The following is a 21,413-nucleotide window of genomic DNA, read 5'->3' as shown; positions in this document are numbered from 1 at the left end:
TTTATTATAAAAAGGCTAGTAGAATAGGGAGGGTACAGCGGATGATGATCTCTCTTTCTTTCATTCATAATTTTTCCACGTGCGTTGTGACGCCTTTTCTGAAGATCCAGATGCTGCCCGACCGCTTGATGACTGCAAACTTTTTCTAAAAATCCACGGGCTATGATATATGCTTGCACGATTTCTGGTCCTTTGATAAATTGGGACTGTAGCGTGCTGAGCAGAGGACTTTGAGCTTTGGCCTGCTTTTCGGACAATTTATGACAAATTTTGGTTATGCAGAGCCAATGAATTAGAGGACTTCAAATAGCCAAATATGATGTTCTGCGATTTATTTGAATTGATCTAAAACTCTAAACTTTGACGAGACAAATGCACATTATAATCATTATGAAAATTTAGATAAACAAATATTGATTAACAAGAAATATGAGTTTGTGGTTTCATTGAGGGAAATAAGGATTCAGAGTCTTAAATTGTGTTTTAGCTGGTTCTAAATCACCATCAACCAATCCAACTAAAATGGTCCATTGACCAGGAGGGTGGAGTGCCTTGATGTTTGAGACTAGAGATCTATAGGCGAAGGATATTAATGTATATTTGTAAAATAACTTTTCTCTCCCTATAGGTTACAAGGTATTTCCCCACATGTCCAGCGCTTGAATTACTCATCCCTCCTGTGTGTGCAGACTCGTGAGAGAGACGTAGGAGTGTTGCTGTTATGGGCCCCACCAACGATTGTGTCTGTGAATGAGCTAGTGTGACGTCGGGTCTGCGACGCAGGGAGGGTATCGGTAAATGTTGTTCCCCATTTCCCAGTCTTGCGCTGGATCAAGGTCAATTGCTCTCTATCCATCTATGGTCCCAGTGGACATACTCCAGGCTGTACAAGGCAATAGATCTGGCAAGCATGATGGTAATATGCAGAAAGTCTAAGTTTTGCTTCTGTTACCAAGACCACCACTTAATTTAACAAAGGTGAGAGAGGAAGATTTTCTGTAGCGATTTAAATTAAATGTGTCAACACGGGCATGCAAACATTGTTTCATGAAACATAAATGAAATTGAGAATGAGGTACAAAATGTTAGTCACAGGTACACTTCTACAAAGTTTGATTAAGTAGTGAAGCCATGACTTCTCGTACTGAAACCTCAATCTTAGCACATAAATGCATTAGATTTTTGTAGGAAAGTAATTTGAAAAGGTGTTGTGGCAGGATAAGCAGAGATGCTATGATTGTCTTATGTTATCTGTATAGCATAATTCTGAAGTTAGTATGACACTGTAAACGATTTGGAGGTTGCCTTTATCCATAGAGCCAAATTAGTGGGTTATCAGGGCCGGAATGGCCGTAGCGGGCATTGGGAGTTTGCCCAGGAGGCTGGAAGGGTGTGGGGGCCAGTTTTGTTGCTGGTGGGCGGTTTTGCAACGCTGCTACAATATTAGCCCCCAGTATCAAAAGCGGGGGGCAGTTTTGTTAAGCAGCAGTGCATCACGCTTGCCCCTCCCCCCTCGGGACGGGGGGCGAGGGGCAATCGAACAAAACAGCCGGGGCTCCTTTGGATTCCAAGTACTGCCCTGTGGGTTATATTTGTTTCTGGTCTGAAAAGGTTACTTATAAGTCGGGGGCGCTAGGTGGCGCACAGCGGAATGGCTGCCTGTGGGTGAAGCTCCCGCAGCCCAGCGGCAAAATCCTACTTAAATCCTTCCTGAGAGTGGCGACTCACTGCCAGAACGGGCCCTGGTGGGTTCCCGTACTCCGCTGCTGCTGCCAGGGCTTTGCCTCGCCCTGAGTACCTCGGTGGGACCGGACTGAGGGGCTGCTGCCGACCGCGCCGGCTGGCGTGTGCTATCGTCTGGTACCGTGACCTGGGTGCTGCCGCTACGCGAGGGCGGCGCTGCACACGTGGTCAGAGGGCCTCCCTGCATTACGGCTGCGGCGGACCTCGAGCGCCCCGACTGCTGCCCTCACCCTGGACTGATTCTTCTGCCGCGGCGGCGGCTGTGCCGAGAACTTGCGGAGGGCACGCGCATTGACGGGGTGTGCTGTAGACGACCACGGCGACCGCGGCGGTCACCTCCCCCGGCCATTCCTGGACGCTGCGGTGGCGCGGCGCTGCCTCACCTGCCTTTGCGCTGTGGGGACCCATCCACCCCCGCTGTGGCCTGTCTCCTCCTCCGCTGGGTGGGATGTGACGAGCGGCGGAGTCAGCAGGAGTTTGAGACCCGGTGAGACCTGTTTAGCTGGCGGCGGGAGCCTATGACCAGATCGGCGTGGCAATCTGCTCGGAGAGGCCTGCGTCTGAGATCGCGCTGAGGCTGCAGCGGACCTGCGGAGCTCGCTATCGGCCTGGAGGCGCTGGGGCCTGCTTCTCTCATCGGACTGGATCCCTCTGGAGAGCTTCGGCTGCTACGAGTGAGTACTTGAAGGTCCCGGTTCGGGCCCTTCTGCCCCCCCCTGACTGGCTCATGGCGATTGGTGGCCCGGAGTGAAGGCGCTCCTGCTGCCCTGATAACGGGGGACCTACTGTCGAGGGGTGTGACGGCCCCAGGTCATCGAGGGCAGCTCCGGGCACTGGACCCGTCCCTGGCGTGCTGGTTCACCTCCGGTGGAGGGAGTTGATTGGCGCTCTCGTGGAGGTTGCGGTGTGCCTGAGCCCGGATTGCTGGGTCGCTTCTGCCCCTGCGGAGCTGCGTTCCCCCTTGGTTCCTTTTCCACCTCGTGGCCTACTGTGCGATCCGATCTTTCCGACTATATCCTTGCCCTTCCTGTGGTCTGCCTGTCGGTGTCGGCATGGGGAAACCGGTCAGCCGCCAGCCTCGCCTCACCTTCGAGTCGAAAAAGACCACCCGATCCCAGCCGGAGGCCGGCGCGGGGGGTCCGGCACCGGTGGACGCCCAGGCGGGCGACGACGTCAAATCCATACTGTTGGATATGCGGCAGAGTCTGGCGACCATAGTGGACAAAATGGACTCCATGCAGTCACGTATGGACTCGATTGTGCACAAGGTTGACAGTCATGGAGAGCGTATCTCAGAAACGGAGCGGCGTGTTTCTGATACCGAAGACCGCACAGCACAACTATCAGACACTGTAGCGCGCATGGACAAAGTCCTTCTCGTGATAGCGGCCAAGAATGAGGAATTAGAGGCGCGCAGTAGGAGGAATAATGTTCGCCTACTTGGCATACCAGAGTCGACCCACACAGGCAAGATGGAGGACTATGTGGAGGGCCTACTGCGCGCGGTGGTGGGGGCTGACTCCCTCTCCCCGCAGTTCATTGTTGAGAGGGCGCACAGATCACTGGCTCCGAGGCCACCGCCGGGGGCCCCCCCCCGCCCTATCATCGCCCGTTTGCTAAACTTCCGGGACCGGGATGCGGCGCTCCGAGTGGCGAGGGAGAAGAAGACCCTCTCGTACGACGGCATTGCCTTTACCATATTTCCAGACTTCACTCCAGTGGTCCAGGAGGAGCGGAAGAAATTCATCCAGGTTAAACAAAAATTGCGGGCTGCTCAAATTGATTATGCGTTGCTCTACCCTGCTCGACTACGCATCACCCACCAGGGGAAACAATTTTTCTGCACTAAACCCCAACAAGCTGAGGAATTTCTGAAGCGGGTCAAGAGGCGAGATATGGACAGCCCATCCTCGCCGGCCTCGGTGTGACAGCGCGGGGTCGTTGACCTGGTGCTTCTGTGGCAGATGATTGACAGTTGGTAAGCTGATGCAGATGTATGCTGCCACGGACCATGTTATGGGGAATTGAAGGCCTGGCTGCGCTGTGGGTGGGGGGATGTAACCAGGGCCCTACCTCCTTTTACCGCGCACCTGACTCTCAGGACATTTCACCTCGCTGGGCGCTCCCTGTCCCTGGAGTGGGCTCGGTCTCTGGCCGGGCGCACTCCCGTGGATCGAGGAGACACGGTGTATCCACCTAGACTGACCTCCGAAGGGTATTACCCCATTGTATCTCTGTTTAAATGTTAATCCCTAGTGGCGTTGGCCATAGAAGGGTTTGGTTTTGGGGTGGGGAGGAAGGGAACTGTCCAGATGGCATGATTGGGATGCTGCTGTGGGTGGAGGGTGGAGGGGGGGGGGGGGGGGGGAATTTTCTTTGTTGTTTGTTAGTGTTAATTGGTGTGTTGTAGTGTTTGCATCATTTCTTTTGCATCCTTTTAGGGGCGGCGGTGACATTGGGTTACTATTTCTGAGAATTGTTGCTCCTTATGGGTGATCCACAGACACGCAGGGACTTTACTGGGCAACTTAATTTTCTGACCTGGAATGTGAGGGGTTTGGGAGACCCTAGAAAGCGTAGACAGATCCTGGCGTACCTGGATAGACACCACATCAACGTAGCCTTCCTACAGGAGACGCACCTGGACCCGTCCAGGCCATCACTGTTCGCATCAAGGTGGGCCATGCACCGTTCCTTTTCCTCCTACTCCACTTACTCACGGGGGGTCGCAATCCTTATTAAGAAACACACCCCCTTTGTGTGCCTGGGTGAACTGACTGATAGGGAGGGCAGGTATTGTATTATCTGGGGTCGCATTGGTGCGGACACGCTCACACTGGCGTGTTATTATGGCCCCAACTCTGATGATCCGCAATGCCTTCGGGTGCTCTGGGGGGAGATCTTGGGCATAGGCTCCACTTACTTGGTATGGGGAGGCGACTTTAATGTAGCTATTGATCCCATGAAAGATAGGGCAAACCCCAGCCCTCAACACTACTCTCGCTCGCAGGCATATGTTCACGACCTTCTTACTGAGCGCCATCTGTTGGACGCATGGCGCTCAAGGCACCCGGCGACCTTGGAGGGCACGCACTGGTCGGCCGCACACGCCACATGGGCAAGATTGGATTATTTCTTGGTCTCCCCAGGCCTTGCTCCCACGATATGCCGGGTAAAACACCTAGCGCGCACGTATTCCGACCATGCCCCGGTCCTGATGGGTGTGGAGCTGGTCGATCTTGCTGGCTCTCCGATGTCCTGGAGATTGCAACCTTCTGCCCTGTTGGATGAGGTCTTTCGCTCGGAAATTGCACAGGAGACCGAGAGCTTCTTTCAGCGCAATGGTGGGACAGTGGATAGTGTCGCTGTAGTCTGGGAGGCCTTTAAGGCTACCATCAGGGGGCTGTGCATTTCAAAAGGGATGGGAGTCCTCAGGGACCTACGTAATAGCCTTAGTAAACTGGAGATCGCCCTCCGGGCCTTGGAGACCGCCCCTGAGTTTCCCACTGATGCGGAGGCGCAGGCCAGGTTCCGAGACCTCCTGTCTGACTATAAAGCCACCGCGGATAGAGAGGTTCGGTTTAGGGGGAAACACTTTCAAGCGCGTAGGTACGGTGAGGGAGAACGGCCGGGTAAATTCCTGGCATGGGCGATACGACCGCCCCGTTTCAACAACCATGTCCTAGAGATCCATGGATCTTCGGGAGCACTCCACAGGGATACCCAGTCTATACTGCAAACGTTTGTTGCCCACTACACTGCATTGTACTCCTCTACTCATGCACACAAGCCGGAGCTGGACAGATATTTGGAGGACATCACATTAGGATGGCTTTCTGATAGACAGCGCCGGTTCCTCATGGCTCCTCTGGGGGTTGACGAAATTCGGGAAGCCATAATGCAGATGGCCTCGGGGAAGGCCCCGGGCCTTGATGGCCTCCCGATAGAGTTCTATAAATCCTACATTGATATCCTTGCCCCGATTTAAAAGAGGTATTTGACGAGGCTCACACGCTGGGGAAACTTCCCCCTTCCATGAGAGAGGCACTGATTACCTCCCTCTTGAAGCCAGGCAAGCCGGCAACGTCCCCGGACTCATATCGGCCCTTGTCCCTTCTTAACTGTGATGCAAAGATCCTTGCTAAGACCCTGGCTAATCGCTTGACGCTCCTCATGGAGGGACTGGTACTCCCGGATCAATCGGGTTTTATACCCGGAAGGGCGACGTCGCACAACTTGCGTACGCTGTTTGCGACCTTGCAGAATGTAGATCCCAGCCTACAGATGGTGGCGGTTTTTTTGGATGCTACGAAAGCGTTCGACTCCTTGGAGTGGGATTATCTGGTGGCTGTACTGACTCACATGGGTTTCCCTCTGGTGTTCCTGGGCTGGATAGCTATCCTTTATGGCGGTCCGTGTGCCAGGGTCTTAATCAATGGCAGGACGTCCGCACCCTTCGGAATTGCCCGAGGAACCAGGCAGGGGTGTCCACTTTCCCCACTCTTATTCGCACTGGCGCTTGAGCCTCTAGCCTCGCGGCTCCGACAGCGCCATCAAGACCGAGCGCTGTTCTGTGAGCAGAGACAGATACTGCTGTCGATGTATGCAGACGATATTACTCTGTACGTGCGGGACCCACAAAATAACCTGAACCCTCTCCTCCGGGAATTCTTGACATATGGGGAAATGTCGGGAGTACAAATCAATTGGTCGAAGTCACAGATCTTCCATCTAACTGATGGCTCCCAGGCCTTCCCGCTCGACTATCCCATAGAATGGAGTGAGTCCGAAGTCAAGTACTTAGGCATTAAGATCTCTCGAGACAGGGAGGAGCTTATGCGGATGAACTACGGCACGACATTGCTGCACGTCTCCTCTTGTGTCGACCGCTGGATTGCGCTCCCCCTGTCGATGGCTGGGCGCGCAGCCCTGATTAAGATGGTGGTGCTTCCCCGGCTCCTATACTTGTTTATGAATATTCCCTTTCCCCCGAGCAGGCACTTCTTCACTCGTCTGAGATCTGAATTGATACGATTGGTATGGGGTGGGAAGAGACCTCGCTTGAAGTGGGCTGTGATGACTTCTCCATACTCGCGCGGAGGATTCGATATACCGGACCTGGAACTGTACTATCATTGCGCCCAAGCGCACTATGCATACTACTGGTTCCACCCGATCGCTTTCATGCCCCAGCTCGCAGCGGAGGACTGGCTAGCGGCGCCCCTGCCCCTGCCTGGCCTACTGCACAGTGCGCTCCCGCATACCACTGCCAGCTATAACGCCCTGCAGGGCACGGTGAGGGCTTGGCTGGAGCTGTCGAAGCGAGTGGGAAGTCCGTTCCTGTACTCCCCTCTTCTCCCGCTTGCTTATCATTCACAGCTTCATCTTCTCCAAGAGAAACTGTTTCAAGATTTGCTTCGCAAGCTGGGCTTCCATAGATGGGGAGATCTGTTCTCGGGCGGGATCTTTCGTGACCGGGAAAGCTTCTTTGATGGATACACGCCTACCCCCCTGGAGCTTTTCACCTACCTTAGACTGAGGCATGGCATGAAGGCCATCTTGCCGGCTTTCCCGTCTGAGCCTGACACCATGGCTCCCCTACACGGGGTCCTTCAGGCCTCCTCACCCTCCCATTTAGTTTCGATACTGTATCATGCAGTCCGCTCTGATGCTGCACCTGACGTATCCCGGGCACGCGGGGAGCGGGAGCGGGGGCTAGAACTCGGGGATGACAGGTGGACATACTGCTGTTTGCAGACGGCACAGATTTCAGCGAGCAGTAGACACCGTATCATACACTTTAAATTCTTGAACCGTCTCTACTGCACCCCGGCCACCAAATACAGATTTCAGCTACAGGACTCGGACAACTGTGAGAGATGCCATGCCCCCCAGGCGGGCTTCCTACATTTGTCCTGGACATGCCCCACTATTCAGAGCTACTGGACACAGGTGTGCTCTGCCATTTCACAGATGATAGAGCTGCTCTTCGCACCGGACCCCATACAAGCGCTACTGGGATACACAAAACCTATCCCACGGGCGAGTCGCAAATTCGTTACGACGGCGCTACTGCTGGCGAAACGGCGCGTAGCTTGTCGGTGGGGACGGGGACGGGCTCCGAAATTTAAGGAATGGCTCAAGGACCTGGTATACTGCCAGGAGCAAGTACTGACATATTCCGAACTGCTCCCTGCCCAGTCCCGCCCAGCCGATATCTGGGGACCATTACAAAGTTACTTATTGCAGTATCCGGAGGCTCTGACAACAGACGCCCCTCCCCTGACCGATGCCGGTCCGGACCCTGCCCTCACTGATGGGAATCCTGCATAGGGGAGGCTGTGTGGCGCTGTGGACATGTGGGGGTGGGTTGCGGCTTTTTCTATTCCTTTTTTTTCTCCATCCTCCTTTTTGGACGGTCCCTCTGGGCCTTTCCGCCACGATGCTCCAGGGCGCGAGGACTGTCTGTAAGCGTTCGTTATACGAGCTTGTTTGACTGAGATTACACTATGGGAGATGTGCAGCGCATGGATTAACTTTGTCTGAGGGGTCCCTCACGCCCCTGCCAGGTGTTTATGATGTGTATTGGCCTTTTGCCTGAGGCTTCTACCCTGTATACAAATGATCAAAACTCATTCTATTGTACACGACTGCTCAATTGCTCCCTGCGACTACACTGGATCTGATGCTAATGTGATTTGAGACTTGCACTGCCACCTGCCTCTGCTTATGGTTTTCTTTTTGCTTTTGTATGTATGTATTGTCATGACATAAAACTTTCAATAAACAAAGTTTAAAAAAAAAAAAGGTTACTTATAAGTCTGTTTACCCAAAGACTTCCATTTGCTCATGACCCCTGCCCTCTGAACCCCACCCACGACTGACCCTTCCTACATCAACCCAGAACCACCATTTAACTGATATTGGATCATCCCACTTTAAAAGTGTATGCAATGTGGCTGCCTGGCACAGGGCTTTCATGAATGTACTTGTGATGCGTGTATTTAATTTACAAAGCTAAGAGCAGAACCCTGGTACTGAACAGTGAACTGTTAGCTTATGGAGCAGTAGAAGCTTTAAACATCTAGAAGTGCGTGTTATTAATGTATTTATATGTTAACGATTATTGTTTTAATACTTTCTCTCACACACTATTTCTACTACTCTTTCCACTATTCATTCACCAATTCATAAACAAACTAGTTTTCCTTATCCAAATTACTTTCAATATATTCGGTGCAACTCTCACAACTTATTCACCATACCGCATAATTCCAAAACAGAAAAAACACTGCACCCCACACAATTCCACAACTAACAATTACCACACAAACCTCATAATACCACTACAAACAACATACATACATGTAGTGTCCTGAGAAATGGGGCACTAGGACCCCGAGGAGGGCAGAGGGCAGGAGAGGTCACCGGACTCCAGTTCCGGTCAAGGGGTGAGGGGCAGACCAGAGGAAGCAAGGGACGAGGCAGGACGTGCAGCATGCTGGCTGCAGATACACAACGATACAATAAAGAATAGAAGCTGACCTGGCTGTGTGGTGGTTATTGCTGAGACGCGACGCGACAACTGGCGACGAGGCGGGATCGAAATCCACGCGTCGCGGCGACTGTCGGAGCCCACCCGGTCGCGGAACAAAATTCGGAGCCAGGAGCCCACCCTGGTCCGAAGCGCCAGCAGAAGAAAACATCGTTGCGGGAGCCCACCCCGGCGCTGCTAACAGAAGTAAGAGCAGCGCGTTAGTGAAACTGAAGGAAAGATCAAGATCCCTCCCGTGCGTGAGCTTTAACGAACTCTCGCGAGAGGAGGCGGCCATCTTAAAGTCAGGCGAATTGAGCCAATCAGCGCCCAAGATAGACGGCGGCCATTTTGAAGGATCAGGCAAAATCCCGAACAGCGCGAAATCGCGCGAGAGTGCGGCAGCCATCTTGGAGTCAGGCGAATTGGGCCAATAGGAGCACAGGAAGGCCGGGAGGCCATTTTAGAGTCAGGCAAAAAAGGAAAATAGACGAAAAACGGTCCAAATAAGGAGAAAACGATAAGAAAAAGGTGCCAAAGAAAGAAAAAAGCACCAGAAGAACAAGAAGGAAGAAGAAAGAAGGAAATAAGTACATAAATAAAACAAAGAAAGGAAGAATATGGGTGACGAAGAAACAAGGAGCACACAAGCTGTGTTCCGCAGGCCACTGCCATTTAACATATCGGAACCACAAGCAGGCATCAGATGGGAGAGATGGCTACGACAATTTGAACGATACATGCGCGCGACGGACGTCGCAGAGAGCAAACAATTAGATCTGCTGGTCAACCTTGCGGGAGACGAAATAGAAGACTTAATGATGACACTACCAAGTGAAAAAACGGCAGATTACAAAGGCGCGAAAGCGTGCCTCACAGAGAAGTTCGACCCCCAACGCAACATCGATTTTGAAAGGTACACGTTCCACACAGCATGCCAGCAACTAGAAGAGAGCATGGATGATTTCGCGACAAGGTTGCGGAAGTTGGTGACATACTGCGAATTCGATAAATTCGACAACGAAGAAGCAATACGAACGCGCCTCATCGTAGGGTGTTTGTCAGTAGAGTTCAGAGCACGCATCCTAAAAGAACCAACAACACTTGAGAAAATACTGACGATGGCCCGCACAGAAGCACGGGCCACGCAACATGCCAAACAAATACAAATTGGAAAAGAAAAGGGAGAAGCGATGGCACATCGGATGACGGAACATTTCAAAAGGAACGACAACAGGGAGCAACAACATCACAGGAAACAAGAAGTCACCTGCTACAGATGCGGCCTTGACTTCCCACACGTTGGCACCTGCCCAGCAATGGGCCAGAAATGCAGAAAATGCAATAGGGACAATCACTTCGCAAGCACCTGCATGAGCAGGAAATTTAGGAACGAGAGGGGACGAACAGCAAGACAAGGGACAACAGGCACCAGACACGCCAGACATATGGAGACAGCAGAGAGAGGCTCGTCGGAAGAGTCGGATGAACAGACGACGGCTGGGAGAGAAGCACGGCTATACCTCATGTCCGACACACCCAAAGAAGGAAGACAGCAGGAACACATCCAGCTGGTGGAGAAACAGCAAATAAAAAAGACGGCCACAGTAGACATCGACGTCGGGCGCCACAGAACAAAATTTGTGCTAGACAGTGGTGCCACATGCAACATAATGTGCATGTCCGAGTACGTGAAAATGAGAACAAGGCCAACGCTATCGCCATCAACAGTAGATGTGTTCACGTGGGGATCAAAGACACCAGTAGAAAACATGGGCAAGTTCACTGAGACGCTAACATATCAGGACGTGACGCTACAGGAAGAAATACATGTGCTGAAAGGGGACATCCCAGCGCCCTGCCTGCTGAGTAACGTGACGGCACAAGTCATGGGGCTGTTGGCGATGACGTACCACATGACAGAAAAAGAAAACATACTGCAAGAATATCAAGAAATACTGCAGGGACTGGGGAAGCTAAAAGACAAACAGGTCACCCTACACATAAATGAGGCGGTGAGACCAGTGGCACAGCATCACAGGAGAGTGCCGATTCACCTACAACCGCAAGTGGAGGAAGAAATAAACAACCTACTGCAGCAAGACATAATTGAGCCTGCAGACGGGCCAACACCGTGGGTATCACCGATTGTGGCAGTCCCGAAGAAAAATACTTCCAAAATAAGGATCTGTGTGGACATGAGAATACCTAACACTGCAATATCGAGGGAACGTCATCCAGGACCTCATCTGAACGACATGATCAGCAGGCTGACAGGGGCGTGCCGATTCTCAAAGCTAGATCTATGCAAAGGGTATCACCAACTAGAGCTGGACCCACAGTCGAGGTACATAACAACATTCTCCACACACCTAGGACTATTCAGATACAAACGGCTCAGTTTTGGTATCTCGTCAGCGGCCGAAATATTTCAGGAGACAATAAGACAGGTGATACGACCAGTACACAACAGTTTCAATTACAGTGACGACATCCTAGTGTTTGGGAAATCGGACGGAGAACATGACAGCGCCTTAAGGCAAGTGTGCAAACAACTAAAGCAGGCTGGACTAACACTAAATGGAGAGAAGTGCGAGCTAGGGAGAACAGAACTGATTTTCTTCGGACACATATTCTCGGAAAAAGGGATGAGGCCTGATCCCAGCAAAGTGGAAACGCTAAAGAAGACAAAGCCACCGTCAGATGTGGCAGAAATAAGGTCATTCCTAGGCCTGGCAAGCTACTGTGCCCGATACATACAAGACTTTGCCACAGTGAGCACGCCGCTGAGAGAGCTAACGAAACAGGGCCAGAAATTTGTCTGGTCTCAAGAATGCAATGAGTCGTTCGAAGAGATAAGGAAGGCTGTGATGACGGTGGAGCACCTCGCATACTTCGACCCTCGGCTCTGCACCGAGCTGACGGTTGATGCCAGCCCAGTGGGGTTGGGTGCAATATTAGCACAACACCTGCCGGGAAAGGAGTCACCAAGGAAGATTGTCTCATACGCCAGCAAAAGCTTGACAGACATTGAGAAGGCGTACTCCCAGCCGGAGAAAGAAAGCTTGGCGGTGGTATGGGCATGCGAGCATTACCACATTTTTGTGTACGGAAAGCCATTCACCATCATCACAGACCACCAAGCACTAGTAACAATTTACGGCAACCCAGCAGCAAAGATGCCGCCTCGCATTGAGCGCTGGGGCATCAGACTAATGGACTACGACTTCAAAATTATACACAAACCTGGGAAAGAGCAGAATCCAGCCGACTACATGTCACGGCATCCGCTGCCACATGCAGAAAAAAAGGCCTCAATGGCCGAGGAATACTTAAACTTCGTGCTAAAGCAAAGCACGCCGGCACCAGTAACTCTCACAGAGATAGAGAGAGAAACGGAAAGAGATGACACACTCCGAGCGGCCAGAGAAACGACGAGACAGCAAAGATGGAGACATATAAACAACAACTGCACATGGAAGGGAGGAGTACAAAAGGAGGAGATGCTGGCCCTACAGAAAATAAGTGGGGAGCTCTCGGAGACAAACAGCGGAATCGTAATGAGGGGCACCAGGATAGTCATTCCAAGTTCACTACGACGCCAAGTGGTCAGCATTGCACACGAGTCACACAGGGGCATTGTGGCGACAAAAAAACTGCTGAGAGAAAAGGTCTGGTTCCCGGGGTTAGATCGTCTAGTCGAAGATACGATCGCGGCCTGTCACCTCTGTAAAACGACGGGTCCGCCTGCAAGAAAAGAACCACTGCAAATGTCGGAACTACCAAGAGCAGTATGGACAACAATGGCCGCTGATTTCTTTGGACCTCTAGACGCGGGAACTTACCTACTGGTCATAATGGATGAATACTCCAGATTCCCGATTGTGCGATCAGTCTCCTCAACGTCAGCAGCCGCAACGCTACCTGTTCTAGACGACATATTCGCAGCCTGGGGCTCGCCGGAGACGTTGAAAACGGATAATGGCCCTCCGTTCTCAGGAGAGGAATTCCGAAGGTTCATGGCTTACCTCGGAATACAGCACAGAAAGGTAACACCACTATGGCCGCAAGCAAACGGCATGGTCGAAAGATTTATGGGAAACATCAAGAAGGCAGTTCAGAGGGCGAAACTGTCGCAGATTTCCCTAGGCCAAGCACTATGCCAAATGCTGAGGGATTACAGAAACACGCCTCATGGATCGACAGGGAAATGCCCGGCGGAGTTAGTACTAGGGAGGACAAGCAGAACAAGGCTGCCGCAGATAGAAGGACCGGCCGCGCCGGGGCACGAAGGCGTGGCAGCAAAAGATGAGGCAGCCAAGAAGAGAATGAAGGAATATGCTGATGGAAGACGACATGCCATCAAATCACACCTCCATGAAGGAGATACTGTCATTGTACGACAGAGACAACAACGGAAGTCGGACAGTGCATTCGCCCAAGACCCATTGACGATAACACAAGTGAAAGGAACAATGATAACAGCAGAGTCAGACAGCAGGCGAATCACAAGGAACAGCTCACATTTCAAAGGCTTGAAAGAAGAAAAAGAGGAAGAGCACGTGACAGGCACCGAAGGGATAACAACAACAAGGGAGTGCAATGGAGCAGGTGTCGCAGAAGCAACAAGGCCAAAGGAGGGCCAAGGACAGGTGGAGAGGCCAAGAAGAGACATTGTGAGACCGAAGAGACTAATAGAAGAAATGTGAAATGCCGCTCTAGGCAGCATCTCACGGGTCACATCAGTCGACAGTTCACATCCTGCAACTGACTACAAAAGAGACTGTCCCATTTTATTACTAACGAATGCTACTGTCGTAATGCCTTTGTGACAAAGGGGGGAGATGTAGTGTCCTGAGAAATGGGGCACTAGGACCCCGAGGAGGGCAGAGGGCAGGAGAGGTCACCGGACACCAGTTCCGGTCAAGGGGCAGGGTTGCCAGATTGGGCTATTTCTCGCACAATTGGGCGATATTTTTCCCGATTGTGCGAGAAAAAATCGTGTTGGGCGGGCTGCCGAAATTTGGGCTAGAATCCGCCGAGTGTGCGGCGGATTCAAAGCTTTGTGCGGCGCCGCCCCGCCCACGCTGCAGCCGATGTTTGCCTTCCTCATCACACCCCTTTCTGACCTTTAGGTGTCTGTGCCCTGCGGCCCCTGCCCACAAGTAACACCTGCAGGGCCGTATATCTTTGCAGGCGGGAAGCTGCTTCCAATGAGGGTCCTGCTATACCAGCAGCGACTTCCCGACCTGCCCCCAAGAGTGTGCTGACCTGCCCTGGGGTTCCTGTGACCCAATCGTGGGTCAGATTATTTACTCAGTGGTGTTGTGGTGGGCGCGTCAGGTAGGGTACTGGCCCGCCCCATACCTTTGCCCTTTATCTTTGGGCTCCCCCCCCCCCCCCACTTCCTCTTTTTCAACTTCAGAGCTGAGCCTGCGACTACGAGGGACTTCGACTTGTAGGAGCCTCAGCCTGCCCTGCAGTCAGCTGCTCCTCCCGGCCCCAGCCCCTCCCGGCCCCAGCCCCTCCTCTCCTGTGAACTCTGCAGATTGCACCGGCGGCCCTCCCCAGCAAGTTTAAAGGTGAGGCAGGTGTGTCATTTTAAATGTATGCGTGCCAGTGGTCGAAGTGGGCGGGATAGGCAGGGCACAGCGTGCCCTTACTTTATTTGTATAGATTCCATTATTGGCAACCCTCCCGATTCAGGCGGGAGACTACCGATTTCAAGGCTAGTCTCCCGCCTCGGGCTTGGTATTGTGTAATGTAAATTCTTCCAGCAATAGAGAGTGGCGATGCAGGGGCTCTAGGAGGGGTGAAAAACCAACAAAGCCCCATTAACAAGCAGTTTCAGCCCGGGCTGCCAGAGGGGGGGGGGGGGTGTACGCACTGCCAGCAACCTGCCAGGGTTCACAACCCTTGCACCCCCCTCTCTCTGCCTGCCATTGTGCTCCATGCTTCAGTAGGGTAGGGGAAACACCGTGCATTTGCGTTTCAAATGTCCGATCCTGCAGCAGCCTCGGAAATAAAAAGCTTCAAAATATGAAATCAATAATGAAATAAAGGAAGACGGAGTGTTCTTAAAGTGGGCAGATTTTTTATTCAAACCACAAAAACAGCGTCATTTTACCGAGTTTGCCAGTGAAGCGCTGTTCCCCGCCCCCCTGGCGAAGTGCGTCAAACCTGGAGGTATTGCATTTCAAAATGTGTAGGGCGGCTTTGTGTTCACGAATGTGGGGCCATATTAGCAAGTAACGGCGATAACATTATCGCCGTTCCTTGATAATATGCCCCGTGGTATTTTTAAACAATACTGCTTACGTTTTGTGAGCATATAAGCATGGGACATTGAAATGGGTCCTTTCTGGGCCCTGTAGTATTCAGGCAAAAATACTCGTTGATTTCTGCATAAATGTAAAAGTGTTAAGTTCACCATGTTGTTCCTGCTTACCTTTCACATGCTTTATTTAATCTTTCATTCCCTATGAGTGTTTGCTTTTTCCAGGGTGTTGTTACTATTTCCCCCCCAAGCCTTTGATTATCCTAATGTTGCAAAAAGTGTTCATTTGGATTGAAATCAATAATGATTATTAAAGAGAACCACCAGTCATGGTATTAAGTTGTAAATTGTAAGTTTGTGTTTCTCCAGATCAATCACTATTAAACTATACTGCCTACTAATATGACAGAGCGCAGGTCAATGTTTAAGAAAAGTGTTTTTCCCCAAAATGGCAGCATCTCAGTAGCCAAGTGTTCCGCCCAAACTGGACAAGACTGGATAAAATGTAAACAGCTCGCTAAGAGCGTAGCAGTCATGTAAATTCTAAATTAATGTTGTTGAAGTTTTTTGTTCCGGTTAGTATTATTTTTTGTAGTTATTATTGTTTTATTTTACCATTGTGTTGCAACTAGCATAAATGGTGAAAGAATCCATCATCGTAATATAATCCTCATATTCACTTATTATCTAAGGTGTATTTCCTTTCTTTCCTCCACTAACAAGGCATGGCAGATTATATTCTTGGCTTCCTCCAGCAGCCTGTGGCCCTGTAAATTATTATGTAATGCCATTTGTTCAACCACCTGCCAGCCCCATCCTTCAGGGGAAGATGTGACAGACTCCATAGAAGACCAAATAGTAGCTGTCACTGATAACCACCTCGGTGGTTGCGTGTGTTTTATGTATTTTTTTTTTTTCACCACAAATGGATAAACGGGTACACTTGTAAAGCAGATGCCCTAAGACATTGGTCTGTTTCGGGAAGTGATACTGGTGACATGGGTATCTATCTATCATGATAGTTTTTAAAACAGCCCTTGTTTTCTTTCTTCTTACCTGGGGTTCCAGAAGACACTTAAAAAAGTATTCATATGGCCCACTACCTAACACACTTTTTAATTTTGCTTAATAGCTGTAAAAAAGATTCCTTTGTAGAAGTGCCTCTTGGGACAGGACATTTTAAATAGATAGTATGAGTGCGCAATGCACACGACAAACTGCATCATTAAGAGGTGCTATAATCAAAAAACCAAGGGTAAGCTTTTCATGAACCTAAAGAGTTGAAGTGGACCTGCCTGAATGCGGGCTTGCAGAGTACACATTATTGTCCACAAGCGCTCACCCTACTGGGTTATCTGTCTCACCTACTGTTCTAGGTGGTGGAACAGCAGAGACATGGCCTGAGAGAGGACCAGTGGTGCTCAGTGTAGTGGACCTGCACTCGGCAGTGCAGTTACCCCGAGAGCAGCACAGTCTTACAGGATAGGAGGGAAGAGCAAAAGTAACATAGCCGGCTCTGAGTGTGAATAGAAGGCATGGAGCGAACCAGGAATTTGTTCCTTGAAGCTGTTCAGATTTTCATGAACAGGAAGCAGTCTCCTTCACTGCTAACAAACCTTCCGGAAGCTGAATATGACCCAACGTGTCCTTGACATGAGCACAGTTATCCCAGTGCCACCTTTACATTATTGTACATGGTCCCACCATTGCCTGTAGTCTTCCTCCTGTGTGTGCATCTTGGTGCAACTTAGTTTTGTAAAGTTATTATTACTATTTGGTGTTCATTCAAACGGCATGATGAACCATACATTTCTATAGATGACAAGATTGTACCACACCGCGTGGTTCATGCAGTCAGTTACAAAATGCATCCTGTTAAAGTTCATAATATCTGAATTCCCACCGTCCCTAACAGCATAAAAGACAGTGGTTAAATTACTTTATAGTTATGTAATATTTGGCTGGATAATCAAGCAAAGGGTGACATATGGATTCAGGCTCTATTGATAATAGTGGCTGTTTTTGAAACCCATTCCATGTCTAAAGTATTCCACAGTCTTAAGTACCAATTTTAAGCAAGGGCATTTTTCCTTATCCAAAGAAGCTGCCAGAGTGTTTACCACCAATGCCAAGCAATTGCACATCAGTGCTCCGCCGGCCTCTGTTTGATGTTTCAACAGAGGGGTCTCTGCCCAAATTAGACGCCTATCTTCCTTGGGAGTGGGTTTCTTAATATTGTTTTCATGGCAGTTGTTGTTTTGTTTTAGAAGGGTTGTATTTGTGGGCAAATGAATTGTGTGCTCATGATTTATATGGCTGTAGATGCCAGTTGTCCAGTGCCTTATAATTAGGGCTCCCGGTTTTATGGTATTTATATTTGTGTCATGTCTGTATTTATCCATATGTAATTTTTGCAAATTTTACCTGTATTTATCCATATTTATTTTAGGTTTTGTGAAATTCCGATGAAATGTGTATACCCTATATTTGTTAACCCCCTTGCCTGTCAATCCGCACAGCTATTGGCCTGGCAGTCATGATTGACAGCATTTAGAATCACTAAATTTCCGTTTTTATCCACATTTAAAAATAAATACAGACAGGAAAATAAATGGTTCTCTGTCTGTTTTTATCTGTAAAAATCCAGTAAAAGCGGAAAACAGGGAGCCTTACTCATAATGGGCATCTCTCCCCTCCTCTAGAATCTGTATCTTTAGTATCTCTACAGTATGTTCGAGGTGTTGCCTAATATTTACCCATTCAAAGTGGAGCAGTGGTTCTGAAATGGATGGGGCGTCATCTTAGTAGCGCATAGATATAGTGTTCCTGGTGCCTGCAAACATTAATTTGACGTTGTGTAATGAAACTGGTGCTCATGTAAAGTGTTTCAATATCTTTTGTGCCAGTTCACACTATACAAAACCGTCCCAAAATACAGAGGTACAAAGTGAAACCAGAATGCCTGGCTAAATCTTGGCTTCCTGCTTAAAGTGTGCGATCTTAGGCAAATATTTTTTTGCACAAACTTTCTCTATTGTCTTGTATGCAGGTACTTTTGAATACGATTTCTGAATATTTGTTGTATGAAAACTTATTGTGTTTAATGTAATAGACTATAATGTGTCTCTATAATAATCTGGGCCACCTACATCGTGTACATCACTCTCTTGCCTCTCAATTCCCTAAAGAGACTTTGGTTCTGTTAATATTTCGGCAGCTTTATAGCACCATGACACACTTTCATATATAATCACAATTGGCACTTGCAACCATTGGTCTTTGCACTCTGCAGAGAGACAAAATAATCTAAACCCCGCAATGGCTCACATATTTGAATTGTGTCCCATTGGGAAACACCAGCCCACAATCTGAACTCTGAGATACCTGCGAGCAGCAAGGTCACAGCACTAGATTAATGCACAGTATGAAAAAAAACTACAGACGACAAGCAATGTGGTGGCTAAACAAAAAGAAATGCTATTAGGGAAGCAAATTAAGTCAAATGTGAACATCATCTTTCGCACACGACTTGCATAACTTATTAATATTCTTGCTCTATGGCCCTATTTTCCCTGGCCCAGAAGAAGAAGTTTGTGCACCTTTACCAGTCAGAACAATTTTGCCCACCTCAACCTGCCACTGCCAGACTCTGTGATGCTGCTATTCTTGGCAGTGCCACTGCCAGACTCTGAGATGCTGCTAGCCTTCACCATGCCACTGCCAGACTATGGGCTGCTGCTAATCTTGGCAGTGCCTGGCCCAGAAGAAGACGTTTGTGCACCTTTACCAGTCAGAACAATTTTGCCCACCTCAACCTGTCACTGCCAGACTCTGTGATGCTGCTATTCTTGGCAGTGCCACTGCCAGACTCTGAGATGCTGCTAGCCTTCACCATGCCACTGCCAGACTATGAGCTGCTGCTTATCTTGGCAGTGCCTGGCCCAGAAGAAGAAGTTTGTGCACCTTAACCAGTCAGAACAATGTTACCCACCTCAACCTGCCACTGCCAAACCCTGAAGGATGCTGCTACATTCTGCACTGCCTGGAGCATTTTCCACACCTCACCCTGCCACTGCCAGTCCCTGAAGGATGCTGCTATTTTTGGCAGTGCCACTGCCAGACCCTGAAGGATGCTGTTAATCTTGGCAGAACCACAGACTGAGATGCTGCTAGCCATCACCATGCCACTGCCAGACTATGGGCTGCTGCTTATCTTGCCAGTGCCTGGCCCATAAGAACTCTTTGGCACAATTGAACTTTCCACTGTCTGAACAAGGATCTACCATGCTGTTGCCTGGCAAAAAACAGGAGATGGCGCTTGTGTGAGTCTGCAGAATGCACTTGCACTTTATCAGGTATCAGCTCATGGGAACGTCAAGCAGCAAGCCCTGCACCCCATGCCTCGAACTGCTCTCTTCTGATGAGTACCACAAAGTACGAAACATACGTAATTTGCGTATGTAAAGAGATGTTCAGCATTGCTTTGGGAGAATTCAAAGAAGTGTGAAAAAACATGAAGCATTGGCCTATATTGCCGTTATTCTGGGGGGGCCTGACGGGAGTATGCAAGCTGAAGAGAGCACCTTTCCCAAGAAGAACGTTTCCGCACTTGCAGTCCCCCAAATTGAACCCAGAATATTTTGGCCCGGCTTGCTCCACACCATGCGATATCAAGTGAGTGACAGTTTTCCTGACAGACCAACTTTGATTTCAGTGTACAAAATGTAAGTTATCTGATTAATGTGGGAGGTAAACATATAATCCATGAAATAGAAGTATATTTGTGAACGTTGTAGTCAGGCTACACGTAAGTTAATGGAGTGGCAAAATTGGGCTACTTTGGGCTACCGTTTCGTTGGTTTTGGGCTTGAAAGTTGTGAAAAAATCTGGCAACACTGTCAAGGGGTGAGGGGCAGACCAGAGGAGGCAGGACGTGCAGCATGCTGGCTGCAGATACACAACGATACAATAAAGAATAGAAGCTGACCTGGCTGTGTGGTGGTTATTGCTGAGACGCGACGCGACAATACACTCCACTAAAAACAAACAAACATAAGTAAACATTCTCGTTTACAATACCAATAGCTCTAACTTTCACAAATGCGAGACCGAATGCATTGCAAATGCTTGTTTTAGCAGCAAATACACAGAAAGTTGTCATCCCATCAGGGGCCGTAGCCTGGATACCTGCGCTGTGATGAAGCCGTCATATACCCTCTTTTCTCGATCCTGGGGTAACAGCAGTGGGAACTGCTTTGCCATTCTGCCTCCAGCCTCCATGACACTGCCTGGAGACGTTCAGAAGACCAAGAGTTCCTTTGCCACAGCTAGGCAGGGCTGCGGACTCGACTACAGCCGTCACAGCTCAGTTAAAGTACGTGCTAAAACATTTTTGCGGACTACACTACAGCCTGCACACAGCTCAGTTAAAGTACGCGCTAAAACATTTCCGGGATGTCATGAGCCAAACATGAAAGCATGGGGCCCGCGCAGGCGCATTTCAGAAGGCCATCTGCGCGTGCGCGAGTGATTAACTTCTGCAAGAGAAATACAAATAAATATTAGTAATTCAAAGAAAGTATGATCTGTAGGACAGCGCGAGTGAGGTTAATCTCACACTAGGCTCAGAAGTAAGGGGCAGTATTTTAAAGCGCCTAAGGGCATGGCGGTGTTGCATAAAAAGCGAAACTAAGAATCGTTTGCAAGAGGCGTGGCGTTTGTATTCAAGGGAGCGTCGAGCTTCCATCGACCCCCAACTATTCTATCAAGTGATGCGGTCCCTAGTCTCAGGGCACAGTTTCACACTCACTTGATACACAATACGTTTGTGCTTGTCGCTGGACATGGTGCGTAAATTAA

At 49.7% G+C, this 21,413-nt stretch overlaps 1 protein-coding gene across 1 annotated transcript in view; it reads right to left on the bottom strand.

Annotated features, from left to right (window-relative positions):
• The window catches only part of FANCL (FA complementation group L), a 433,780-nt gene extending 412,760 nt beyond the window's left edge, over nucleotides 1-21,020 (bottom strand). The window contains exon 1 of the mRNA XM_085612370.1: nucleotides 20,742-21,020. Coding sequence (XP_085468496.1) covers nucleotides 20,742-20,834 — 93 coding nt within the window. The 5' untranslated portion in view covers nucleotides 20,835-21,020. The remainder of the gene's footprint in view (nucleotides 1-20,741) is intronic.
• Between the last annotated feature and the right edge of the window lie 393 nt (nucleotides 21,021-21,413).

Source organism: Triturus cristatus, chromosome 6 (assembly GCF_964204655.1).
Source record: "Triturus cristatus chromosome 6, aTriCri1.1, whole genome shotgun sequence".
In the NCBI taxonomy this organism is placed as follows: Eukaryota; Metazoa; Chordata; class Amphibia; order Caudata; family Salamandridae; genus Triturus; species Triturus cristatus.
The sequence above is the reverse complement of the archived record's forward strand: the minus strand, read 5'-3'. Positions and strand labels throughout refer to the sequence as shown.